Genomic DNA, 25885 nt, shown 5'->3' with positions numbered 1-25885 from the left:
GGGTTTACCGTTTACCGTTCAGATATTAAAAGTCCGCGAGACATGATGTTCTTCGGTTTCATGAGGTAAATGTATTGTGATCTCCGTGGAAGGTGTCGTATTTCGGTCGGATGAGCACCGTTTTGATCACCCTGGCCGAAATAATGCCCTTGCCGATAGACTATTTAGTTTCCCAGTTCGCCATTGTCGTCTTTAGTATCATCAACTTTTCCCCTTCCCTTCCTTTGTGTTCCTCATCATGAGTCTTCCCGGCCTCCAGCTGGAAACTAATGTTCCTCAGGACGAGCCAAATCAAGATGAGGCTCACGAAGCCGTTCCCTCATCTCCCTCACGCGTTCCAGTCAACTTTTTTGACCCAGTTGGTGTTAGCGAACTCAAACGCACAATGACAACACGTTCCACTCGTTCTCAAATTAATCGTCGGGAAAGTACATCCAAATCCAAGCCTTCTATGTCTGCCCCACCTATGGAGGTTGACACCCCAAGCTCATCCTCTGTATCTTCTGTGCCCGGTGATGATGCTTTCGATTTTGAACTTACACTTAAAGACCTTATCAGACGGTGAGTTTTGCAATAAAAATCCTTTGCCTTTGTTGACATGTATCACTAGTCGTGGCGAGGAGTCCATTAAGGGCCGGGAACTTGGCGTTATGTTCAAGGATCTCCGTGTCGTCGGTGTTGGCGCACGCGCTTCTTTGCAGCCCACCATTGGTTCTATGTTTAATCCTACCGCCATCTTGAGAAACATTTCTGCGATGCGCAACCCGCCTGTCAGGGATATTCTCTCAGGATTCGAGGGTGTCGTTCAGCCTGGTGAAATGCTCCGTTAGTCACTTTAATAAACTAACGTAAAATTAAAATTTCGCGCTAATCACGTGTTTGTGACAGTGGTTCTCGGACGACCTGGTTCCGGCTGCAGCACGTTCCTCAAGACTATCGCAAACCAACGTGGTGAATACCATGCTGTACAGGGCGAAGTTTGCTACGACTCCTTCACCTCCGAAGACATCGCAAGGCAGTATCGTGGAGATGTAATTTACTGTCCGGAGGATGATGTCCACTTTCCGACCCTGACTGTCGAGCAAACCTTGTCTTTCGCCATCAAAACGCGTACTCCACACGCCCGGTTCACAGACCAATCCCGTGAACAGTATAATCGTGACGTGGTGGAAATTCTTATGCGCATCTTCGGTCTTCGACATGCCCGAGACACTGTTGTTGGCGATGCTGCCATTCGTGGTGTTTCAGGAGGTGAAAAGAAACGTGTGTCGATCGCAGAAGCACTGTCTTGCCGTGCCCTGATTGGCGCGTGGGACAAGTGAGTTCTCATATGTTTGTTTTGCGTTGGCAGCGGTGTTGATAACAATGTCATTCTAGCTCCACTCGTGGTCTCGACGCATCCACTGCACTTGAATTTGTTCAAGCACTACGTATCGGCACGGATATAGCTCGTCTTACCACCATTGTGTCTATTTACCAAGCAGGGGAGCAACTTTACGACCTCTTCGACAAAGTATGCGTCATTACAGAAGGCAAGATGGCGTACTTTGGCCCCGCTAAGGATGCACGTCAGTATTTCATCGATATGGGATACGAACCGCAGGACAGGCAGACCACTGCTGATTTCCTCGTGTCCGGTATGTTCTATGTTTGGTTTAGAAGAGATTTAGTCGTTTATGCAGTGATTTCCAGTGACTAACCCAAGCGGGCGTAAGATTCGTGACGGTTTCGAGGGCAAAGTTCCCGGAACGTCGGAGGAAATGGCTGCTGCATTCCTCGCTTCTTCTCTTGGTCAGTTAAACCGCGACTCCGTTGAGAATTACCGCTTCCACAATGTCGGGAAGCCCGAGCGCAAGGATGCATACAGGCAGAGTGTCGTAATGGAGCACGCTGACACAGCTCCAAAGAGCCACTCGTATACAATCTCTATTCCTATGCAGGTTAGAGCCGTCATGGTGCGCCGCGTGCAGATCATCAAGGGAGACTGGGGCACTGTAGCTGTCAACCTTGCGTATGTGTGCCGCCAATTGTAGTCCATTGATCATCTGACCATTGGATTTGCTTCAGTGTGCAAATCTTCCAGTCCATCATCATGGGTACTGTGTTCTTGAATCTACCTGATGCAACGTCTGGTTTCTTCTCTCGTGGTGGTGTCCTGTTCTTGTGAGTATTTTGCTTCCCAAGTTGCTTATGCATATATTTAGCTTGTCCTCAGCGCTCTCTTCTTCGGTGCATTATCGTCTATGGCAGAAATTCCGGCTCTCTTCGCTCAGCGTCCGATTGTGCTCCGGCACCACAAGGCAGCAATGTACTACCCGTTCATCGAAAGTTTCGCACACACAATGGTCGATATCCCGTTCACGTTCATTATTCAAGCTGTGTTCGCGGTTATTCTTTATCTCCTGGTCGACCTTCAGAGAACGGTTTCTCAATTCTTGTGAGTCTTGCATTTGATACAACTGTCGAGCCTCGCTGAATGCAGATACAGCATCTTCTTCCTATTCGTTTTTGCTATGACTACAACTATGAAGGCATTCTTTAGAATGGTTGCCGCTTGCTTTAAGACTGAATCTGCAGCTACATCTCTTGCTGGTGTCGTGGTGGTGGTGGTGGCGCTCTTCACTGGGTATACCATTCCTAAGCCTAACATTCCCGCTGCTCTTCGCTGGATTATGTATATCAACGTGCGTTTTTGGATTTTAATTATAGGCTTGCGTGCTCACAGCTATTGTGTAGCCCGTGCGCTATGGTTTCGAAGCTCTGCTGATGAACGAGTTCCACACTCTGAATGGCACCTGCTCAATGCTCATCCCCTCGGGTCCCGCGTATCCAAATATTTCGTTGGCGAACCAGGTGTGCTCTACGGTCGGTGCCCAGCCAGGTCAGGATTATGTCAACGGCAACCTCTTCGCGGAATTGTCCTATGACTACTACTACAGCAACCTTTGGAGGGTAAGTCCATAAATGATTCTCAGGCATAAAGATCCACTAATTTGTGCTATTCAAGGATTTTGGTGTCGTCTGTGTCTTCTTTGTTGGCTTCCTCATCATTCTATTCACTGCGACCGAATTCAACACCGCTTCTGCATTTGACACCGCTGTCACGCTTTTCAAGCAGGGTACACGCGCCGCTGAGGCTGTTGATGAGTCTAAGGATGAAGAGAAGGGCGCTCACCCTGAACCTGCTGGACCTTCCAGTACAGGTGCCAGCCCTGTAGAACTCGATAGGCCCTCAGGAACGGACGTCTTTACTTGGAGGCATTTGCAATACACGGTCCCCATCTCCGGAGGAACACAGCGTAAACTCTTGGACGATGTTTCTGGTTTTGTCGTTCCTGGAAAACTGACAGCCCTCATGGGTGAATCGGGTGCTGGAAAGGTAAGGCATTTTGATGTCCCAATGTCATTACCGTCTAACATATTTCTAGACTACGCTCCTTAATGTCTTGGCGCAGCGTGTTGATGTCGGTGTCGTGACTGGTGATCGTTTAGTCAGTGGTCATCCCCTCCCTGCGGACTTCCAGGCACAGACGTGCGTGCACCGTTTGAAAATTCGGGTGATTCTAAGTACTGAAGCAAATTATTTATCAGTGGCTACTGCCAGCAAATGGACACTCACCTTCCTCAGTCTACTGTTCGAGAGGCTCTGCTGTTTTCCGCCCACCTTCGCCAACCCGAGACTGTTCCTATGGCTGAGTTGGCAGAATAGTGAGTTGTCATTGGCTCCTTTGCCACTGGCTCGTAATATTGTTTCAGCGTTGACAAGTGTCTCGTCATGTGCGGTCTCGAGGATTATGCTGATGCCGTTGTTGGGTCTTTGGGCGTTGAGCACCGCAAACGTACAACTATTGGCGTTGAGCTCGCTGCCAAGGTTCGCCCTTGTTATGTATCGCCGTCGAACGATGTGCTAATGGTGTGGTGATATAGCCCAAGCTTCTCTTGTTCTTGGATGAGCCTACCTCAGGTCTTGATTCTCAGTCTGCTTGGGCCATCATGAAGTTCCTTCGCGAGCTTGCCAACAACGGCCAGGCCATTCTCTGCACGTAAGCCTGACATGGCCAGTACTATAGTGCATTTGCTCAATCCTGGCGTAGCATCCATCAACCTTCTGGAGAGTTGTTCCAGGTCTTTGACCGTCTCTTGCTCCTTAAGAAGGGAGGTCAGACTGTGTACTTCGGTGACATCGGCGAAGGGTCTTCTACCATGCTTAATTATTTCGAGCGCAACGGTGCCTCTCGGTGCCACCCTGACGCTAACCCGTATGTGTTTCCTGGTTGTATTCTCCCTTCTCGACTTGACAACTTACTCCAGGGCCGAGTATATGCTTGATGTCATTGGCGCAGGTGCAACAGCGTCGACCTCGGTTGACTGGCACTCCATCTGGAAGAATTCATCTGAGGCTGCCGTACTCCAAGAGGAGATCGAGAACATCCACAATGAAGGCCGTGCTCGCCCCATCGTTCAAGCAGCACACCCCACCGAGTTTGCGACGTCATGGCATCACCAGCTCATGGCCCTCACACAGCGTAATTTCCAGGCATACTGGCGGAATCCAACCTATCTCATGGCCAAGTTTGCGCTTTGCATTGCCGGCGGTTTACTTATTGGCTTCACGTTCTACAAGACCAGCGATTCGCTCCAGGGTACCCAGAACAAGCTCTTCGTATGTGGTGTTTTGCACTACATCACAGAAGTTTTTAACCTGTTTGATAGGCAATCTTTTTGGCCTCGGTGCTCTGTGTCCCCCTATCGCAGCAGCTTCAGACGATGTTCATCGACATTCGGTCTATCTATGAAATCAGAGAGCGCCCAAGCAGGATGTACAACTGGACTGCACTCCTTGTCAGCCAGATTCTGGTCGAGCTCCCATGGAACATTATGTGCTCTTCGCTCTTCTTTTTCTGCTGGTACTGGACCGTTGGGTTTCCCAACGACCGCGCGGGATACACATACCTCATGTACGGCGTCGTGTTCCCCATGTACTACACCACTGTCGCGCAGGCAGTCGCTTCCATGGCTCCAAGTGCTGTGATCGCTTCACTCCTGTTCAGTGCGCTGTTTTCGTTTGTTGTCATCTTGTGAGTATTGCAGATGCGCGTGATATGATTTTGTCCCTTACTGTGTTATAGTAACGGTGTCTTGCAACCATACCGCGCTCTTGGTTGGTGGCGGTGGATGTACCGCGTCTCCCCGTTCACCTACTTCATCGAGGGTCTGCTTGGTCAAGGTGCGTCTTTTGAACGATGTCTGTACGCGGTTGATAACATTTTCTTTAGCTATTGGTGGCACTGCCATTAACTGTGCCCAGCAAGAGTTCGTCCCCGTTATCCCTCCCAGTGGATCCACTTGTGCCGAATACTTGGATCCATTCATATCATATGCCGGGGGCTATGTCGCTGACTCCAACGCCACATCCATGTGTTTGTTCTGCCCTTATCGCACGACCGACGAGTATATGTTTGCCGCGTTCAACATTGAGGCTTCTCACCACTGGCGCGACTTGGGCATCATGCTCGGTATTACTGCTTTCAACGTAAGTTCTCATTGTCGCAGAGTATTTTTATTGAGCTAACTGCATGCCTTGTAGATTTTTGCAATTTTCATGCTCACGTACATCTGCCGCATCCGCAAGGGCAACCCCCTAGCCGGTCTGCAGCAGAAGCTTGCTAGTCTCCGGAAATAATTCATCATGCTTATCTGAACCTAATGATTTCATACACCCTCACTTGCACACATACCTATTTCGTTCGTTTTCTCATCCAATATATCCGATAATTTGTGTAATTAGATACCACGTCTCCGTGATCCTTTACATGCTATTGTTTCTGTGATTCTGACCATAGTAGAAGCAGCTTCTGAAATACAATGGATGGACAGGATTACCACGTCGAATCGAGTCTGGACAACCTACTGCCTCTAGAAGGAAGCAAGGAGCTCGGGATGTTGGCACTTGCATGTGATACACGATAGGACGACCTGGCGATGTCCCAATCTGATTCCGTGGACCTGGCAGGTTTCACAGTAGCCATGGAGTCATTGTGAGTGATGATGGGTGCGCTCCTGGTACGAGAGTGATCTGAATGGCCCGGGACATTGAGAAGGTATGGCGCGGAGGAAGCAGTGTCTTGCGTGGTGACGCTGTCGTGATCACGGTGCCTGAACGCAGTGTACGCGATTAGGTTACTGAACCGGGTGCGCATGGTGGGCTTGGATGATGCTTCGTTGGGGTCATACAGATGCACGTCCTTACGGGCCGGCTGCCCGGGGAACGAGAATGTCTTCAAGCTCTGGCGCTCTGCTTCTGTGTCTGGCACGGGCACTTCAGGAAGGAACGGCCTCTCCCTGTGTCCCCAAGATTCCTGGGACAGCCGTAACCTGCGCTTCGCCTTCCGGAGGTACTCGAGAGTGTACTTGCCGACGGTGACGCAGACCAGGAGGCCGAGGACAGTGCTGACAACGATAGCGAGGACGAGGACGTTGCGCTGAGAGGTATTTGACTGTGTCGCGGGGCTGATCCCAGGTGTACTTCCGGAGGCGCGGAAGCTGGGAGTCGGCGAGGCTGTCGCATGGGTCGCGGGGGGAATGAACAGAGCGGTGGGAGCGGTAGGGGTGGTGTGAGACTGCTCGTAGGGTGTGAGTATGGTGCCGGGAGCATCATGCCCCTTGGATTGGGCAGCGCCAATGATCATTGCCATTGCAGCTGAGGCGGGACGGAGGCCGTCAGGGCCGTGCGCCGGGCGTGGATCTGTAGGATTAACCCCGGTGAATGGGATGGTCTCTACCTGTTGGGCATCATCTCTGGGCGATTCAATAGGACTACCGTGGGTGATGCTTATAAGGAGAAGAAACGATATGAAGATGATTCTGAGGGACGTCATTCGGGCGCTTGAAGGTAATGAACGTGGTATCGTCGTGAAAACGACGGAGATAAAAATGATCGTGGTTGCGAGAGAAAAAAAGAAGTTATCTTATTCGTACATGGACTGTTTTTCATACTGTTCAGTGGAAGCTGGCTGACACCAACTCGGAGGACTTTGGCTGACACATGACACGCGTCGAAAATCAAAGCACGTGGACAGAAATCAAGCCGAAAAACAAAGCACGTGACATACACGTGCCTACACGTTCAAAATACTACAAACCATGCGTCAATCACACAATTGCTGTCTTCTTTTGCTCGCGCCTTCCATTTGCTCTGTCATTCTGATTGTGGTACTCGCTGTGCGTCACAATGACCTCGATACCCAAGACACCATCTCGCTATAGATCACGTTCAGATGCAAAGACGCCGCTCACTCCATCTATCATCTCTGCCTTCAATAGTATCTCCATCTCCCCGCAGAAACGATCTCATCCTGCTGACCTCTCAAATCCATTCATCACCAAATCGCGACAAGCATCTCCCGTAAAACGCGCAACTGGAGGTGGCACTGCCGTCTCAGACTCATTTCAGCGACAAGCGGGTGGAGGAGTCATCCGGAAAGGCGGCATTGAGACCCGTTTGGACGTCGTTTCACGCGACTACTTGCCCCCTACATCACAGCCTAGACCAGAGCTAAAGCGCTCAAGATCAACCCCTGCCACTCGGGAGCGCACACAATCTACCAGTGACAACCGTGATCGTTTTATTACCACTCGCGAAGCCGACGACGTCGCTGCCACGCTCGAACTCATGAGTCTCAACCCAAAAACCGTATCACCAGGACATACAGCTCGTCTTGCAGCTGCCACAGGTGTCCCTCTCAATCGCCGCGTGCTAGCTTACCACGAGGCCCCCCCAGCGTCTTCTTCAGACTCCACACTTTCCCAGCAGCGTGAACTAGCTCGTCCGCTCTACGGACGCCCAGGTGAACTCCCTTCGTCAACTAGCTCTACAACCAACAAGTCCCGCCGCATTCCCCCCCAGCCTGAGCGCGTCCTCGATGCTCCAGGTATGGTTGATGACTTTTACCTCAATCTGGTATCATGGTCTATTCAAAACATTGTTGCTGTCGCCCTTGCTGAGAGCACGTACGTCTGGCGAGCCGATACGGGAGTCGTCTCTCACCTTGGTGAAGCGCCTGAGGGCACATATGTATCTTCGGTTGATTTTTCGAATGATGGTGCTTACCTCGGTGTTGGTCTCGGTACTGGCGAAGTTGAGTTGTGGGATGTTGAAGCCGGACAGAAGCTCCGGACGATGGGTGGTCACCAGGGTCAAATTGCCGTGCTATCTTGGAACGCCCACATACTTAGCTCTGGATGTGGGGACGGAAGTATATGGCACCATGATGTCCGTGTCCCTCGGCACAAGGTCATGGAGCTGCTTGGACACACAGGAGAAGTCTGCGGATTGAAGTGGAGAGCGGACGGCGAACTTCTAGCGAGCGGAGGTAACGACAATGTTGTCAATATTTGGGATGGACGTGTAGGTGATGTTACGGAGGGCGCGCGCGGGCAAGCCAAGTGGACGAAGCGGAACCATACCGCAGCCGTAAAGGTAAGCCGTATTCTCTCGATTATATTTGGCGTATCTAACACACTATGTAGGCAATTGCTTGGTGCCCCTGGCAATCTTCTCTCTTGGCCAGCGGCGGGGGCACAAACGACGCAACTGTTCACGTCTGGAACAGTGGCACTGGTGCCCGCCTACACTCTCTCAAAACGCCGTCCCAAGTCACCTCCATCATCTGGTCACCACATAAAAAAGAAATCCTCACGACGCATGGATACCCTACAAACGCAATTATGGTGCACGCGTACCCGTCGCTCGAGCGTATCGCGGAGATACGGGATGCACACGACTCGCGAGTGCTATATACAGCGGTAGGGCCTGCGGGCGACGTCGTGTGCACGGGTGCCGGAGATGAGAATCTGAAGTTTTGGAGGATATGGGAGGGGGTGGGCGCAAAAAAAAAGAAAGAGGGGAAAGAGAGGTCGAGTTCGACGACGAGGTCGGGGATTTTGTCGATACGGTGATCAGCGCTGTGTTATGCATTCTCTTATGGAAATTTACCTACGTACCCAAGCTGTTACATTGCTCACATGAACCAGTTCTGAACATATGACTATCTCAAACTGCTCATTGAATTAATGCTTCTTCAGCTGAAATAGCAATAGCCTCTAAGACATTACAAACGCTCGTATATAAACTCTAAATACACAGCCTCGCAAAAGCAATGGTATAATTTCTATCGTCGTCCCTTGAAAAGACTGAATATGCTGCCCTTCCGGATGCGGAATATATATGTGAACGCGAACACGGCACATACCTATAAGTTAAAACTGATGAGCGCGCGTGCAGGGCAGTCAAATAAAAGGAACGCACATTGAACACGGCGACGCCCAGTACAATGCCCGTGTTTCGCCAGTGATGAGAATCCAAGATGTTGAAACTGCTGTACATGAACTGATCGGTGGTTCGGTAAGGACAGTATAGGCATTGAGTCGTCGCATCGGGGTTTGTGACATAGCCCCCGGAAAAAGATATGAAGGGATCCATATACGTCGCGCAACTGAGTCCGCTGGGAGGATTAATTTGCACTAATTCACTTGACGCGCAATTGATCAACTGTCCACCAAGAGCTGAGGGAAGCCTTAGTAAAAGTCAAACGGAAGAGAGTGTGCACTGACCTTGACCCAGGAGGCCTTCGACAAGGTAGGTGAACGGGGACACCCTGTACATCCACTTCCACCAACCCAGCGCACGGAAAGGCTGCAAAACACCATTACTTCAGAGGTGTTAGCGATTGGACCGGCAAAAGAAACAAGTTGAACTCACAAGATAACCACGAATGAAAATACGGTACTGAACAACAACGATGCGATCACTGCGTTCGGTGCCATGGCTCCGACCGCCTCTGCGATGGTGGTGTAATAGAGGGGGAACACGATTCCATACATCAAGTATGTGTAGCCTGCTCGATCGGTGGCGAAACCGACCGTCCAGTACCAACAGACAAAGAACAGCGAGGAGCATAAGATGTTCCAGGGAATCTCGACCAGGATCTGCGACGTAGCAAGTGCAGTCCAACTGTACATTCTGCTTGGTCGCTCGCGGATTTCATAGATGGACCGGATATCAATGTAGACAGCTTGGAGTTGTTGAGTTATGGGAACAGATAGAACAGTTGCTAGGAAAATTGACTGCACTGAAGTTAGTGCATGACTTAGAGCGAGCATGGAATAAACGCACAAAAAGCTTGTTCTGCGTCCCTTGCAAGCTGTCCTGAGAGTTGAAGAAAGTAAACCCAATGAGCAAACCGCCCGCGATGTTGAGAATGATCTTCGCGAGGAGGTATGTCGGGTTACGCCAGTAGGCAAGGAAGTTGCGGTTCGTTAGGACAACAGCTTGGTGAATCCAGGAGGTGGCAAATTCAGAGTGACGTTCCGTCTCAACCGATGGCCGTGCGCGACCTTCAGCGTGCATCCGTTCGATCTGTGCTTGAAGTTCAGCAGCTTCCGGAGATCCCTTCCAAATGTCATGCCAGTCGACAGAGGCATTCGCGGTTGCGCCGGCCCCAATGGTATCCAGCATGTACTCAGCACTTGGATAACGACATGAAAGACATTTCAGAGATGTAGACGAAGCGACTTACGGATTAGCATCGGCGTCACAGTGAGTAGCTCCGTTGCGCTCAAAGTAATCCAGCATAATCGAGGATTTATCGCCGATATCACCAAAGTAAACGGTCTGACCACCCTTGCGCAGAAGCAGTAGTCTGTCAAACACCTGGAAGAGCTCGGCAGAGGGTTGGTGAATGCTAGTTACAACAATTAAGCGTGCATTAAAATCCCAAGTCTAGCATACTCACGTGCAAAGAATGGCCTGTCCATTGTTTGCTAGTTCACGAAGGAACGTCATGATTGCCCAGGCGGACTGGGAATCGAGGCCGGATGTTGGTTCGTCAAGGAATAAAAGCAGTTTGGGCTTTAAAACTGTCAGCACGACATCGAAAATGTAGCTCCAAAGGATGTACCTTTGCTGCGAGCTCAACCCCGATGGTAGTACGCTTGCGGTGCTCAACACCCAGTGATCCAACGATAGCGTCAGCATAATTTTCAAGGCCGCACATGATAAGGCACTTGTCCACGCTATCCACAACTCTCAGTTGTACGTGTGTGGTGAATAAATATGAACATACTATGATTCAATTTCCGCAGATGGGACAGACTCAGGTTGTCGTAGGCGAGCGGAGAACAGAAGAGCCTCCCGAACACTCGTTTGCGGCAAGTGAGTGTCCATTTGTTGGCAATAGCCGCTGCAAGGAATATCAACGGAAGATCTTGACTAGTAGGAAGTTCACTCACGTCTGAGACTGGAAGTCTGCGGGAACGCGCTGCCCGTTGACGAACCGATCTCCCGTGACAACTCCGACATCAACCCGTTGAGCCAAAACATTGAGCAACGTTGTCTGTCATAAGAAGTTGAATGAAGGATCCTGAAGATTGATATGCGACGAACCTTTCCAGCGCCAGATTCACCCATGAGAGCCGTTAATTTTCCAGGTGCAACATACCCAGAGACATCGTCGAGCAAGCGCCGTTCTTTGCCTGACACCGATACGACGTATTGAATGTGCTGCCAGGTGAATACATCATTGGTTGCTGGCTTTTCGAGTGCAGGTGCGCCACTTTCCAAAGATGGTGGACGGGTGGATAGCTTGCTGGATTTCTCTTCATCTTCCGTGATGGCAATGACTTCCGTTGCACGCGTTCCTTGCTTGAAGAGGGTCACCGCGGTATCAAACGCGGAGTTCGTGTTGTACTCCGCGGCGATGAGCAAGAGCACGAAGAAGCCAACCCCAAAGGTAATGATGATGCCGTAATTCTGCAGAGTATGAAATCTCAGCGAGGACGATTGTGATTAGACAATCAACTTACTCTCCAGAGATCACTATACAAGTAGCCGTACGATAGGTCCACGAAACTATTTCCATCTACGGTGATCATGCCAGGCAGTGATCCGACAGTCGTGCAAACCTGGTTCGCCAAAGAAATGTTCTCGTATCCTGGACCTTGGGGAACAAGAGTACTGCAAGTAGCGTTCAGTGTGTGGAACTCGTTTGTCAGGACGGACTCGAAGCCGTAACGAAGAGGCTTCATCGAGCGGTTCAGCTCAGATCATGAACAGAGAGAAACACATGCTCACATTGAGATATGTTATCCATCTGAGGGCGCCTGGCATACTTTGGCGAGGAATGGTGTAACCGGTGTACAGAGAAACAAGTAGTACGGAGATACCAGCCAAGGACGTTGCACCGGACTGCTCCTTGAAACTGGCCGCGAGCATCCTGAAGAACGCCTTCATCGTAATAGTCATGGTGAAGACCATCAAGAAAAATATACTATAAACCAATATCAGTCGATGGCGCTTCAGATAGAGAGACGCAGCATGCACTCACAAGAACTGGGATGCTGTTCTTTGAAGACCAACCATGAAGTAAAGAACGACGCAGAAAACAGCTTGAATTATGAATGCGATGGGGATGTCTACCACTGTATGAGCAAAAGCTTCAATGAAGGGGTAATACATCGCTGCTTTATGGTGACGTAATATGATAGGGCGCTGCGTGAACAGAGCGGGAATTTCTGCCATCGCAGTTATTGCGCCAAAGAAGAGAGCGCTACATGATATCAGATCGTCCCTTAGCATGGCCGAATAGAACACTCACAAGAACAAAACACCTCCCCGAGAGAAAAAGCCCGAGGTTGCATCAGGCAATTGCAAAAAGACTGCGCCCATGATGATGGCTTGGAAGATCTGGGCACTAATTGATAAAGTGCAGTCAGAACGTCGTATGATGAATATCATATCAAAACGTACCATAGTTGTACCACCTGCGCGGACAAGTCGCCCTTAATAATTTGCATGCGGCGAACCATCACAGCCCTGACTTGCATAGGGATAGATATAGTATACGAGTTATTCTTAGGTGCATGATCAGAATGCTCCATAACTGCACTCAGCCGGTATGCAGCTTTCCGGTCAGGTTTGCCAACATGAAGTGCCCGATACTCGTCAATTGCCTGACGATTAAGATGGCCAAGCTGAGACGCCCGGAAATGGGCGGCCATCTCCTCTGCTGTTCTAGGCACTGTGCCTTTGAACCCTGACCTAATCTTCCGGCCAATTGGGTCGGTGACTGATGATCGATGATCAGGGACGCGAGCGAGAAAAGAGGCGATAAAACGCACCACCAACGAGGAAATCTGCCGTAGTCTGCCTATTATGAGGCTCATAGCCCATATCGATGAAATATTGACGGGCGGCTTTGGTCGACCCAAAATAGGCCATTCGGCCTTCAGCGATGACACACACCTTGTCGAAGAGCTCATACAATTGCTCCCCGGCTTGGTAAATGGACACGATAGTTGTTAGACGTGCGATGTCAGTACTCAGACGCAAAGCTTGAACAAACTCGAGCGCAGTAGAGGCATCTAAACCGCGAGTGGAGCTAAAAGTTTCGAGTTAAAGCCAGAACAGCCAACCACATTAGAAGCTTACTTGTCCCACGCTCCAAGCATACTTCTGCAAGACAGTGCCTCTGCAATGGAAACACGCTTTTTCTCTCCACCAGAAACACCGCGAATCGCGGCATCACCGACAACGGTTTTCCGAGCGTGTCGAAGGCCGAAAATTCTGAGGAGAACGTCCAAAAATTCGGCATTAAATTGCTTCCTTGACTGATCGGCGAAGCGGGTTTGAGGTGTACGCGTTTTGATGGCAAAAGATAATGTCTCCTCGACCGTCAAGGTAGGGAAGTGAATGTCGTCCTCTGGGCAATAAGTGACGTCTCCGCGGTAATGTTTATCGATATCTTGAGGGGTAAATGAATCATACTCTACCTCTCCTTCAACAGCATGGTACTCCCCACGCTGGTTAGCTAGAGTCTTAAGGAAGGTGCTGCATCCTGATCCAGGTTTGCCAAGAACGACTGGAAGAATCATGTTTCATGGAGTACATGCGGTGAGATTGGGAAATTCTCACGTAGCATTTCGCCAGGTGCAACGACGCCTTCGAAGCCTGACAATATATCCCGCACATGTGGATGACGAGCTTCACTAATTGTGCGCAAGAGGGAGGTAGGGCTAAATAATGACCCCATGGTCGGTTGCAATGATGCTCTCGCACCAATGCCTACCACACGGAGGTCATTGAACACGACACCGAGCTCGCGCCATTTTATTTCTTCCTCATCACGTCTACAATGAATTGTCAGTCATAGCCAGACGTTCATGAAATGGTCCTAACTCACCGCTTGATGATGTCCTTGAGATGTTTTTCGAAGTTGAAATCTTCATCCCCAACTATGGTTAAAGTAGAATTGCGATGCTCGGATTCATTAGGAGTTATTTCGAGGGTGTTCTTAACGTCCAGAGTGCGATGGTTGTCGCCGGTAGGGTAGACCTTATCGATCGATGAAGTTGCACTTGTATCATTGGAATGAGGCTGTAAGGTGTGGTTGAGGGGAGAGGGGTCATCAGAGCCGCCTGGAATAGGCATGCTGAGGGGAAACTTGAAGGTGAGAGTAGATACTGGCAGTATACAGGAGGTAACGGAAGGTTTTTATATATGGTGGTACAAAAAACTAATACCCGAGCCATATGCATGACGCGGACGCATCAAGCCGCGTTGAACGTTAGTACTAATATTACTGACAAGCGTGCTCCTAATAGGCACTCCACCGAAATAATTTCCCGAATGCCGGAAATCACAAACGTTAACCTGTACCGCCACCATCCGATAGCCTTATTTGGCTTAGCTACGCTTCACACATGCACACGTAATTCTGATGACACTGCCGAGTGCCCACATGCTTCCACAAGCTCTGGCAGCCCTGGACCTCACTTCACTCAGCAAGCTAGTCAGGAATTCCAGAAGTTTCATCATGGACCATCCTCTTAACGCGCCGCAACCATAAATAATACGCAGTCCTCCTTTCGAGTCACCCTCGATTTGTCCGATGCTATCGCATGAGATGCCGCAAACGCGGAAGTGGCGACGTATGCCATTTCCCGAATCCCGAGCCCGATCGCTATATTCGAGTCAAAGCATCCAGTTGATGAGTTGATATACCCTGAATTGTGAGTCAGTGCTCCAGTTGTTACTAGCACGAGACTATGATGAAGCTGTCTGTGATTACCAGTCTGCAAGAGTGACTGATAAGTTCGTTGTCGACTCATCTCGAAGAGCAAGTCGGCGCAGGTTGGCGCTCGGTGCCTGCTGGTCGATCATGGCTAGTCACCGTCTAGACATTCGGTCTTTGTACTCCTTGTGACGGAGCACCTGCGGCATTTGTATTGCGTTTACGGTGCGAAGTAACAAAATTTTCCATATCTGACAGACAGTGGCCAACTACCATCGAGATTTGTCGAATCTGGCGTGGTCCACATAAGCACCCATGTTCCTTCTCTGCTTGCTAATGTTACTTCTTCGGGAGTTCTCGCTGATGTCAAAGACCTGGAATAACTCTGATGGACTGTACCCACAGCGTATCAGCAGCGAAAAACACGGAGAAAGAGCACTGACGTGTGGAGAATATCCTTATTATAGTCAGGAAAACTCACGGATTGGGACTGCACGATAGATCGCCAGTCAAGACCAAGAAGTGGGCTCACCCAAAAAGGGTAGCTACATAGGCAGTTTGCAGACCTCAGCCTCAAGGACTTGCAGCAAGCTCCACTGCGATGGCGGGCGGTATGCTTTCTCGAAGATGTCCCGCTCACACCTTTGAAGAAGGTTGGGTGGGTGCAGGTCATGGGTGGAGATTGTAGGCACTATGATTCCTCGGTGACAGGAGCCTTCACGGCCAGTCGCCTCGGGAAGGTGAGAAATTGTTCCAGGTACCGCATCGACACCAATTCAGGTCTGCTGATAAGAAAGAGTGAACGGCATCGGCGACCACCAGATGTCATTAAACGCAATGAGCTTCCCAGGCAATACAGCCTATGACATACATCGCTTGATTAGAAATTTCACACTGCGTGCCACCACGTAAAGAGGTCTGCGAGTATAGCTTCAAACTATTGAAAGTCAAGTATGCAGCTGCTTCAGAGCGGTAGTACAAGAGTTTTTAACAGGATGCCAGCGGAGCCGAACTATTGCATTCAAATACAAATAAGAGCACTGCCTGGAACCCAAGCATCAAAGTTCCGAGGGTGGGCGTCATGCATATGAGTTTAGATAAACAAAATCATAAGATGACTGCCACCTATCCTCGGTTACAAATATGATGATACCTAATGCCAAACGTCAACATAGATGTCACCGAAGTTGCCTGATATACAAACCTGATTTTCACAAACATCCGCAGTCACGACTGACCCTGGGGATAAAAGTGGCGTAAACTCACCGTCAAGTGCCAATGTAGGGAACTTGTCGACAACAAGCGCATAGAATGCCCACTACAAAGGCTAAGGCAATGACGGTAACACTTTATATCGCCGCCTTAGCCTTTGTAGTAGGCATGGGAGTACTGAGTTGTAGCACCTTACAAAGGGACGCTGCACGTTCAATCCCATGATCCACCGCAAACTCTTCGAAGCCGCGGAAAAGTGAGCTGGTATCGCTCTAGAGTGATATAAGATGCCAGCAACAGCCGCGGCGTAGCGCTAGGATGAGGTTAAATTGCTCTTAAGGCGTGCAGGACTCACGAAAATTATGGCAGTACTTATTTTGCAAGCCCACCAATGAGGAAAGTAAGTGAACTCCAAATCGAACGATTGGATTGGAATATCAACAACAGGATGCATGACTCGGAGGTTCTGGATAAAGGATCACAAAGTACAGTTTTCTGGTGACGAAACGTGACTGGATGCCAGAAGAACGGACTTGTGCATCAGATGCGGCAGTCCTCAGATGAATTATACATAGCACTTAAACCGAGGCCTGAGGAATGGCTGGACCGTGAGACGTGACCATAGTATGATCAAGATAGGAAGATATACTTATAAGAACAGCACAGCAAATAGGCCGAAGCACTTTGAGAAAGACGTTGGCCATAAATATATATATCGTTCGCAAATTGAAGACCAATTGATGACTCGCAGGCGGCACTTCATGCCCATTTTGGCTCGTGAACAGTGGCCGTGCTGAGGGTAGCCCTGCACGCCTGCTTGCGACCATCGTTGCCAATATATGGCTCGGGGTACCGTTCAATCCGGTTCTGATTTCGATGACTAAGGTCAGTAATTGAAACCGCCAGCAGCGCACACATCAGCAAACGAAAATTTCATATCCATGTCAGATCGTCCGCCCTACCGGTCTCCTTTACTAGTGGGCGGACGAAGGAAGACAGGTTCCTTTTTGATATACTTGTGGTCCGTGGATTGGGCCAGGTGAAATAACGTGGTCGCGACGCGGCATAAGTTACGTGGCATTAAACATACCTTTGGATCTGAAGTAGCTTCGAGCATGATACATAGGGTATGCCCCTGGGTACTATGCCAGCGTGGTGACCTTGCTGGCGACCCAGCGTGATCGTTTTCAATTTGATTGTTGGATGAAATGGCCCTCTGCCTTCGGACTGGTATGCATGAATAAACGAGTAAGTGTCATACTGTGTCATATCGTTCAAAACGTACGGTTCGGAATAATTAGTCATAGCGTGACGGAGTGATAAATGTTAACATACTCAACGACTACCAAGCGCAGTGCCAACAAGGCTTTTCACCCATGGCAGTCCGAAGTCATCACTTACGATTCGATGTTTCTCAGCAGGACCCGACGCGCATTCACCAGGGTGCAACGGACTTTCCAGTCAATTCAGTCTTGAAGTGCACTGGAATTTTTGCTTATCCGAATGTGCTTCTGCATGCGTTTCCCGCCACAGCTTATATACAGTATAGACTGAGCATCTGGAGTGCATTCCGTTAGACATTATCTTGAATATACAATGAACTGACAATAGCTCACCGCATGCCTTCCATGTTTCCCGCTCACTTCACAGTGACCTTGCTTGAACCCATATCCTGCTACGTCATAGCGTCATTCTGACTACTGCGCCGTGCAAATTTCTTACCGTTTAGTTCCCGTGTTACGCTGGCCTCATTATCCCGTCTTGCCAGTCATGCTTCCCCACGTGTCGCATTCCGCACTCCAAGAAGCCAATATTCAATGTCCAAGGGTAACCTTGTCTTCAAATCGCATCCTGGATCTCAGCGAGATCCAAGAGTGAGCTCAAAGTGAGAACCTAGTTATAAATTTATCGACACACTCCTCCGTGTCGTACTGTCACTGGTTGGTGTCTTTGGCCTGCTTGCTAACCAGATCGACTTCCGTCATAGGTTATCCCGGTGCGTCCGGAGAAAATAAATGATCGTGTCGGATATAGCCTACAATTACCTCTGGAAGAAGGAAAATTTTGGGATGTGACTGCTACTGCCGGGGCCCGGGATCGAGTACGTCAGCAAGAAAGGTCAGAATGATTTTGTGGCGACCATGCTGAGGCCAGGGCGTAAGCAAGGAAGACAATGCAGCGGCAACGTCGGCACTAGTTGCTTAGTAATCCCGAATGCTGAGTTTCCCAACATCAGGAAAAGTGCAAAGCGACCTGAATGACCTGATTTCAGAACATCCAGACTAGCAGGCAGCGTACTGGCTAGGGTACGGATGATAAGTCATCCCAATGTTATTAACCTATGTTAAAAATCAAGTGGTTGCGTAGGGTCATTAACAAGCATGTTATTAACTCGAGAATTGCCGCCTACGTCGGCAGAAACCTTGCTTGACCTAACCGTGTTGACCTGTGACTCCCACGTAACTCTTGTAATTAGATGTGGATGTTGGTTGCCTGGGCGCCTCTAAGTACAAGTAGATACAGCAATATAGCGCTTGGATGGATGATTGCTGGGTATTTAGCGTGGGCACTTAGCAAAAATCAACAGTAGTTGGTACTAATTAGGCACTAGGTACCTCGGCAATGTCCCGGCATGCTATTAATATCATTCCCACCGGCAATGTGACGTTCCTGACCCCGACGACGTTCGGCAAGTCCCGTAAACCTTCGTCCTCGCTGTCTACCACAGTGAGCTCGCATATCAGCCCTTCCCTTCACCATTTCGCGTCAGATTTTTTGCACAATGTCATGGTAAGCATACTGTATACAATTCTATTGAAATATATGTCACAAATGTTTTGGAACCCCTCCTAAGGACATGCTCTCCCTCCCCCTCCCAAACATGCCAAAGTACAAATGAATCAGTCTGCAGACACCCGCAAAACATCATGTAGGGCTTGTGCAGCCGCTTCTACCACTTCAGAATCTTCCTCTTTTTCCTCCAGTTCATCCTGAACCTCTAGGACATCTGTATGAGATGGAATAGTGAGTGATTGAGTGATGGTATTGTGCATGTGGATGTGAGCTGGAATGACAATCTGCGCTGTGCTGGCGCTATCCCCAGGAGACGATTTGGAACTTTCTCCAGGAACCACACAACTGCTGAATCCAGGGAGTTTGGAAAACTGTGCCAGATGCCGCAAAAGGTGGCCATTGGCCCTACCACGTATCAGACTTTGAGCACCAATCTGATAAGCAAGTGCAGGTTCTGATGGCAGCATTTGTGCTTCACAAGCACATAAGTAGTGGTCCTCATCTCAAATGTACATTACGAGACATCAAATCTCGACGTTGACGTGAAGTATCTCCTCCTTGGCACGACACATCTTGAAGTACAGGTCCATTGCTTGTCGAGCAGCTGGTGTCGCCCATGGACGCTCTGACATGTCTTCCTGAGTGTCTTGCAGTAGGTCAAAGTTGGCCAGGAATGTGTATTCAATTACCTTATCCCATTTAAGAGTTCGACAAGGTGGAGTGAGCGCAAGCGCTGCTGTATTATACTGGTTGAGAGCTGTGTGAATGGCTGCAGAGCGAGTCTGCAACACCTTTGCGATGTGCTTTCGCAATTTGTAGCCTAGATGAAGGGACCATCAGGTAAAGAAGCCACAGTCAAGTAGAATAACAGTCACCTGTACCAGAGCGATTCATTTTTGTCAACTCAAAGATGTGAGTGACAACTAATCCTTCTAAAGTATCGAGAGCATGTTGATATCTTCTTTTCTGTGGGCCGTCTCCATTCTGTGAGTTGTGGCAGCGTCTGTCGTGCCAAACAAAGCGCTTGATGGTGTTGCAGATGCCCAGATAGATCTTGCGCTGTCAAGGTTATTCCTGGCCCCAAGAAAATGTTAGTACACGTAGAGTCAGCGAAAGAAAGACTTACTGGCTAGCAGCAAGGTTCACTAACTTCTGCCAATACTCCATCTGCAATGTCTTGTGTTCCAGCTCACTGCACAGGCCATGCAGGTAATCCCTTTCTTCTTGCAACCACTGTTCAAACACAGACTTGTCCGGTGTGACAATCATATTGGCGCTAGGCATGTATACCTGCATAAGCCTTCAATAGGTGGACCAAAGTTATCCCTCATATCATTCACTACTCCCCTATCAGCAGTCTTCACTTGTCTCAGCCATAACCCTTGTCCGATGCTATTCCGCACTTTCCCGCACTATGCGCGCACATTCCCGCAGCGCTATTCATGCTCCCGCGACTTATCCGATGCTATTCCCACGCTTATAGCGCTATCAGAACTACCAGCAATGTGTCTATAAGAGCATTAGTGCATGTCTGCTCTATCTAGCGCTTGTTCCCGTGCCTAGCGCTAGTCCAGCGCGCTGTTCTCGCGCTCTAGGAATCACCCGAAATGTCAGAATCCATCCATGGTCCATCCTACCTCATTGGTATGTAATTTGCCTTGCCTCGAGTTTGTAAAAAGTGCTACAGTCTTATTACATGTATATCCTATCCCTTCCGAGTCCGAGATGGTATAGTTTACTAGTATAAGAAGCCTATGGTGACTACTTTGACATTACTTCCCTTCGACTGTATTTCCTTCCCTTAGGTTTTACTTAGAAGTAGTCACCCTTTAGTTGTGCTCTATGGCCCCTATTTGACTTTCCCTTGCAATCAATACCTTTGATCACACTCGCTATCCATTACCCTCCTTTGACTCAGTGTCCGCTTTCCTGACTTCCGCTCTTTCCTGCGCATTAGCGCTCTATCTTGCGACGTGCTATTCCCGCACTTTAGCGCTCTTTTGGGTCTTTTTATCTTGAGTTGTCCTTAGTAGCTTTTCCCTTGGGTCGAACGTTCTTGATTTATTGTTTGCAAGTATAGCAGCATAGGCAGAGCTTAGACATATACTGGCTGAGTACCTTCACAAGTGCCTAGTCAGGTTGTGTTTTTCACACCGGGATATGGATGTCTTGCATGAGCTTCTTGAGGTTGATCTCACCGTCTGAGAGAATGTCCAGCGCCTGCTTGTAGTTATTATATAGAAAGTTTCCTAAGGTTGAATCAGACTGTTGCGTTTGAACTAAGTCACGAAAAAACTTACCAAGACTGGGATAGACTTCATACTCATCGTTATGCTCGAAATATGCTGTGATGAGCTGCTGATGGTGAAACACACTGGCATAATGAAGTGTTGATGCTAGAGTGTTGGATTTTGAGAAGGTGCGTTCACAAGTTTCGAGGTCCTCAAGTCCAAGACCAGATACATATGTTGCGAGATGATACAACTGGCAGAGGCATTTGTGTGCGTGTCCATGGAAGACTCCGACCAAACAAGTATGATTAAGAGAGCAAGTGAGCGGACCTAATGCGCTATTGTCAAGGGTGGTTTTAAATTGACATCCAGTATCATACCCACTGCTCAGATCTGTGCCAAAGGCATCAAGCAGCTTGGCGACAACGGAAAGCGGATACTTAGCACTGTAATGAAAATGTCAGTACAAATTTGAAAGAAACGAAGTCCGACTTACAGTTCACCACTTTGGACCATGTCGGCGATAAGCAAACAGAAACCATGATGACAGACAGCAAGGAAAATGCCTGTTTCATCGTAAACCCCCCATGATCTCTTTGTCTTCTCATTGTCCATATTCTTCCATCACCCAGCACACGGGTTCTCCTCGTCAGAATGCTCTACCTGTAGATAGTTGTCAATGTACATAATTTCTGAAAATGAAAGCATGGTCTTACCGAATACTCCTCACTTTGTGCTGGACTCGCGTACATATCAACATACTCCTGAGAAAGATAACAATTGTTGCACACCCATTGTGTAGTAGGAAGTTTGATTGATGGCCCCAAATAATTTCCATCAGCGCCTATCAGTCGTTGCGAGACCCTCTTGAGTGAGTCATTGCCATCCGTGGCATAGAGCAGGCGGAAAGTCATTGTAGGCTCATTTTGCAGCTCATACGTGCAGCAGGGGCAAGCATTCCTCAAATGCCAGTCAGGAGAATTGCGATGGATCGCAGTATTGATGAGAGAGTCCACACGAGTCTGCAATTGCAGATAGAGGTCAAATGATATTGAAAATTGGCATGATAAGTACCTATGAAAGACAGTCTTGAGTGAAAAGTGAGCGATGCCAATATAACAAGCAAAACAGACTTACACCATGCAAGTCACAAATGGACTTCACAAATGCTTGAATAGAAAAGTGAGGATTCCGCAACCAAGCCACATGGTACAGTTCCAAAGCATCTATAGAAAGAGCGACAGATGGTGATATCGGGGAGCAAGGGATGATGCCAAAGCAGATGAGAGCAGATGCGGACAAAGTGGTTGGTTGAAGCAATAGTTACTGAGACCTTCTCAGCGTCTAAATTATATGTTAGCCAATAGATGCAATCCGGAAATGAAACTTACAATAAACATCAATGACTTGAACATCCCAAGAGCTTGAGTTAGGATCCACATGCGACCAGTGAGTCCTATGAACCTCTAAGAAGCTTCTAAACCTGTGCTGAGTAAGTCCAAACATTTGTTGATCAAAGGCATCAACATGGCACTTAATGTGATCCCTGCGAGTCTGGTGATCCACACAGCATTTTTGTTTGCTTGCAGATTTTCTATCAATGCAAGGTTAGTGAATATGTTATCTCTCTTGCGAGATCCTCAAGCTCACCTCCTGCATGGCTGATCTCAATTGTGTGAGTGCCATCCAATATATTGCCAAAGTCCGTGTTGTCATTGTCATAGTCCATGTCAAAAGTGTGGCTACCTGCCTGTTGCTGGGCAAGTGCCTCAAGCCTATGGCACTCCTCAGGGGACATCGCTGTAGAAGTAGAACTGTAAGTCTTTGAAATTGGCTAATAAAAATAAACTAGCCTTGCAGTTGGGCATGCTGCTCTTCATGGGCCTTGATGGCACGAGTCGCAAGTGCCTTTGGCCCATAAACCTCATTTGATCGCTTCTTGGACCTGAACCAAGTGGCACCCCGACTAGGACCCCGAAACTCAATTTCAACATCGCGCTGTGACAATCATACCAGCGCTAGGTGCGTATGAGTGTCATAGGCACACTTTGCCTTACCTTGAGGAAAGGAGTAAAACGCTAGTCACCAGCGCTATTTAGCTCACAAGCGATCCACTTTGGAACCGCTTTTCTCCCATAGCGCGCTGCCCGGCCCGACGCCTAGGTATTCCATCCTCCCATGTCCTGCCTATGTCCACCTACCTCTGCTGGTGCGTTATTTTTCCTTAAATGTTGCTACTCATCAGTTGCAGGTCTTATTACATGCATCCTCGTGTTCTGCTGCGCTGCATGTCTTATTACCTGTCGCTACATCGTGCCTTCATCAGTGTCGCTACTATTCTCACCTACGCATTCCTGAACTTTTACGCAGTATGATAAAACAACCCGTCGCACATACAGTACAGTACTTCCCTTCCCCGGACCTTTGCTGGTGTCGGAGTCACTTTAGTCGCTATATCCTAGATTTGGTGCAATCGATTCCGCTCTTGCCAATCTCTCTGATCGCGTGTTGCTTGACTTGCTTTGAGTGCGTGTCGCTAAAGTCCCCTCATAAGTTTGATTTTTGCAACGTCGGGATCGTTGTCGGTAGTCGAGCTATAATCTAGTCGCTATCGGGCATTCCACTTGCACTATCATACCTTATTCCTCGCTTTCCCTTCTTTTAATTTCTTCTCGCTGTCACTAGTCGGACGTCGCATAGTGCTATCGCATAGGACAACTTGCATAGCGCTCCTCACTTATACGCACATTTCTCTGTCAGAACTCACTTGTCGCTAGTCACTGATCGCTACAGCGCTACTCATTGGTTTTTGGTCTTAGGTCGCTATAGGTTATTAGCCCTTTGCATCATCATCGCTACCCTTGCATATTTGAAGGGAGTTGCTTCAATAGCAGTCCTCTTGGGTCGAATACTACACTCGCGCCTATTTGGATAAGTAGCGCTAGTTTCTAATGCGCCTAGTAGCTATTTCTCTTTCACAGCGCTCAACAGCGTCGAGGGGCCGCCAAACGGTGCCCCTACACAGCATACTAACATACATAGACCTTTTCCCCAGACTCACTAAAAACATAGAAAACCTCAAAAATAATAGACAAGTACAGAAACAGAGACCAAACTAACATGCCCCCAGGAAAACCGTCATTTGGTAGCGGTACAGGACCACCCAAACCTACCTCCCCATCCACAACCACTGGCCCCAACACCTGCAAAACCACCCAGACAACCACTTCGCTTGAAGACATCATAGCAACACCTAGCAATGTCATGGACACCGACAGCACTAAAAACTTCTTAACCTCCAAAATGTTATGTCAAGAAGGCCAGCCATATACGCTAACACACCTAGTATCCATCCTGTTCTATATCACCCAGATGTCCTCGGCCACCCCAGTACCAGTTATCACTGCAATCAGGGCTGTAGCATTCATTTTGAAGAAACACATCACTTGCGAGATAGCAGACGCAGCCGCCCAATATCTGGCTACTACCCTTGCTGACTCTTTGGCCGAGTCTCTAACTTACTGGTTGGTAGACCACACCATAGCAGCTTTGGCACCCCAAGTAGCCGAAGTCCACAGCAGCCTCACAAGCACTAGCGAATATGGCCCAGAAGGCAGAGGATACCCTGGTCCACTTCACAAATTAGCAAGAGATGAATGTACGGAGCAGGAAGGAGGGGTATCAATAGCCGCAGAACGCCTCAAGGAGGCAGCAGATGCTCTCTATGCATCAGTCACGGACTGCCAGAACGCCATCAAAGTACTCACACACCCTCTCTAGACACCACGCAAGAACGTATCAACAACCTATCCACCCAGATGCTCTCGACTCCTCCAACCACGCAAGCAAGCACTCAACCAACATACAGCTCCATAGCCATGGCCCACCTCCCCCCCAAGGTGGACCAGGCAGTAGGACGTGCGGCCATTCGAGCTCGCCAAGTCTTACTAGACCCCAACCCAGGTACGTCCCCGAGCCCCTTCAGTGACAAATCCCGTATTATACGGGTCACCCGACCTACATAATATCCCGTGTAATACGGGCCAGCGGATTATGGGCCGATGTTATGTATATTCCCGATGTTGACGGGTGGGCCGGGAGGCATATTATTTCTGATGGAGACAGGTGGGCCCATCTATGCTGATGTTATATATATCATCGACGATAGCGGATGGGCCGGGAGAAATATTATTATGGAGATGGGTGGGCCCATGTGGGTAATATGTAGAGTAGGATTGACATATATTATAGACCTGAGGAGAGATGTATAGCAAGTAGTATTATATAGACATGTGGGCCGACGTATTAGTATTATTTTGTAGACGGATGGGCCGAGGGAGTGGTGAAATATTTATTAGATAGACGGGTGGGCCGATGTGGGGTAATATCAGATAGACGGGTGGGCCGAGGGTGAGGGGAATTATTTATTACATAGACGGGTTGGCCGATGTGGGGTAATATTAGATAGACGGGTGGGCTGAGGGTGAGGTGAGTTATTTATTAGATAGACGGGTGGGCTGAGGGTGAGGGGAATTATTTATTACATAGACAGGGTGGGCCGACGTGGGGAATTCTACATAG

General features: G+C 48.9%; 8 protein-coding genes across 8 annotated transcripts; 3 read left to right on the top strand and 5 right to left on the bottom strand.

The window, feature by feature from the left end:
• Nucleotides 1-518: 518 nt before the first annotated feature.
• On the top strand, nucleotides 519-5683 carry DFJ58DRAFT_657626 (ABC-2 type transporter-domain-containing protein; the record flags this gene model as incomplete). The annotated part of the gene is made up of 19 exons (XM_041381990.1): nucleotides 519-825; nucleotides 889-1318; nucleotides 1378-1637; nucleotides 1693-2011; nucleotides 2068-2163; nucleotides 2216-2437; nucleotides 2489-2684; nucleotides 2737-2952; nucleotides 3008-3379; nucleotides 3429-3532; nucleotides 3592-3708; nucleotides 3757-3871; nucleotides 3928-4043; nucleotides 4095-4259; nucleotides 4312-4663; nucleotides 4714-5078; nucleotides 5130-5227; nucleotides 5277-5533; nucleotides 5588-5683. 19 exons carry the CDS (start codon nucleotides 519-521, stop codon nucleotides 5681-5683), a joined length of 4203 nt encoding a protein of 1400 aa, XP_041245904.1.
• Nucleotides 5684-5879: 196 nt separating this feature from the next.
• On the bottom strand, nucleotides 5880-6878 carry DFJ58DRAFT_725796 (uncharacterized protein; the record flags this gene model as incomplete). The annotated part of the gene is made up of 1 exon (XM_041385295.1): nucleotides 5880-6878. The coding sequence occupies one exon, from the start codon at nucleotides 6876-6878 to the stop codon at nucleotides 5880-5882; it is 999 nt and encodes a 332-aa protein (XP_041245903.1).
• A 254-nt stretch (nucleotides 6879-7132) lies between these two features.
• Nucleotides 7133-9015, top strand: DFJ58DRAFT_262459 (WD40-repeat-containing domain protein). The gene is made up of 2 exons (XM_041379532.1): nucleotides 7133-8479; nucleotides 8530-9015. The coding sequence occupies exons 1-2, from the start codon at nucleotides 7232-7234 to the stop codon at nucleotides 8956-8958; spliced, it is 1677 nt and encodes a 558-aa protein (XP_041245902.1). The 5' UTR covers nucleotides 7133-7231; the 3' UTR covers nucleotides 8959-9015.
• Nucleotides 9016-9035: 20 nt separating this feature from the next.
• DFJ58DRAFT_777613 (ABC-2 type transporter-domain-containing protein) lies at nucleotides 9036-14670 on the bottom strand. Its single transcript, XM_041389568.1, has 20 exons — nucleotides 14238-14670; nucleotides 13970-14184; nucleotides 13487-13916; nucleotides 13177-13436; nucleotides 12806-13124; nucleotides 12654-12749; nucleotides 12384-12605; nucleotides 12131-12326; nucleotides 11863-12078; nucleotides 11444-11809; nucleotides 11290-11393; nucleotides 11124-11240; nucleotides 10959-11073; nucleotides 10794-10909; nucleotides 10578-10742; nucleotides 10175-10526; nucleotides 9761-10125; nucleotides 9613-9710; nucleotides 9308-9564; nucleotides 9036-9251 (listed from the first exon to the last, which is right to left on the bottom strand). Exons 1-20 carry the CDS (start codon nucleotides 14483-14485, stop codon nucleotides 9171-9173), a joined length of 4338 nt encoding a protein of 1445 aa, XP_041245901.1. The 5' UTR covers nucleotides 14486-14670; the 3' UTR covers nucleotides 9036-9170.
• A 4510-nt stretch (nucleotides 14671-19180) lies between these two features.
• DFJ58DRAFT_725793 (uncharacterized protein) lies at nucleotides 19181-19540 on the bottom strand (the record flags this gene model as incomplete). The annotated part of the gene is made up of 1 exon (XM_041385294.1): nucleotides 19181-19540. One exon carries the CDS (start codon nucleotides 19538-19540, stop codon nucleotides 19181-19183), a length of 360 nt encoding a protein of 119 aa, XP_041245900.1.
• A 57-nt stretch (nucleotides 19541-19597) lies between these two features.
• On the bottom strand, nucleotides 19598-19967 carry DFJ58DRAFT_725792 (uncharacterized protein; the record flags this gene model as incomplete). The annotated part of the gene is made up of 2 exons (XM_041385293.1): nucleotides 19598-19893; nucleotides 19949-19967. 2 exons carry the CDS (start codon nucleotides 19965-19967, stop codon nucleotides 19598-19600), a joined length of 315 nt encoding a protein of 104 aa, XP_041245899.1.
• Nucleotides 19968-21928: 1961 nt separating this feature from the next.
• On the bottom strand, nucleotides 21929-23102 carry DFJ58DRAFT_839741 (uncharacterized protein; the record flags this gene model as incomplete). The annotated part of the gene is made up of 7 exons (XM_041392554.1): nucleotides 21929-21967; nucleotides 22021-22068; nucleotides 22096-22326; nucleotides 22442-22530; nucleotides 22696-22787; nucleotides 22832-22898; nucleotides 22955-23102. The coding sequence occupies 7 exons, from the start codon at nucleotides 23100-23102 to the stop codon at nucleotides 21929-21931; spliced, it is 714 nt and encodes a 237-aa protein (XP_041245898.1).
• Nucleotides 23103-24424: 1322 nt separating this feature from the next.
• On the top strand, nucleotides 24425-25084 carry DFJ58DRAFT_725789 (uncharacterized protein; the record flags this gene model as incomplete). Its single annotated transcript, XM_041385292.1, has 1 exon — nucleotides 24425-25084. The coding sequence occupies one exon, from the start codon at nucleotides 24425-24427 to the stop codon at nucleotides 25082-25084; it is 660 nt and encodes a 219-aa protein (XP_041245897.1).
• Between the last annotated feature and the right edge of the window lie 801 nt (nucleotides 25085-25885).

This window comes from Suillus subalutaceus (genome assembly GCF_016647625.1).
Source record: "Suillus subalutaceus strain FC151 chromosome Unknown DFJ58scaffold_30, whole genome shotgun sequence".
NCBI lineage: Eukaryota > Fungi > Basidiomycota > Agaricomycetes > Boletales > Suillaceae > Suillus > Suillus subalutaceus.
This window is presented reverse-complemented; position numbering and strand designations above follow the sequence as displayed.

Excerpts from the sequence above, each read along its gene's own strand:
- DFJ58DRAFT_262459 (XM_041379532.1), top strand. The coding sequence starts at position 7,232 with ATGACCTCGATACCCAAGACACCATCTCGCTATAGATCACGTTCAGAT. Across the intron at positions 8,480-8,529 it reads ACCATACCGCAGCCGTAAAG|GCAATTGCTTGGTGCCCCTG; the intron begins GTAAGCCGTATT and ends CACACTATGTAG.
- DFJ58DRAFT_777613 (XM_041389568.1), bottom strand. The coding sequence starts at position 14,485 with ATGCCTATTCCAGGCGGCTCTGATGACCCCTCTCCCCTCAACCACACC. Across the intron at positions 12,079-12,130 it reads GATGGATAACATATCTCAAT|CCTCTTCGTTACGGCTTCGA; the intron begins GTGAGCATGTGT and ends CGCTCGATGAAG. Across the intron at positions 10,743-10,793 it reads GGACAGGCCATTCTTTGCAC|CATTCACCAACCCTCTGCCG; the intron begins GTGAGTATGCTA and ends TGTTGTAACTAG.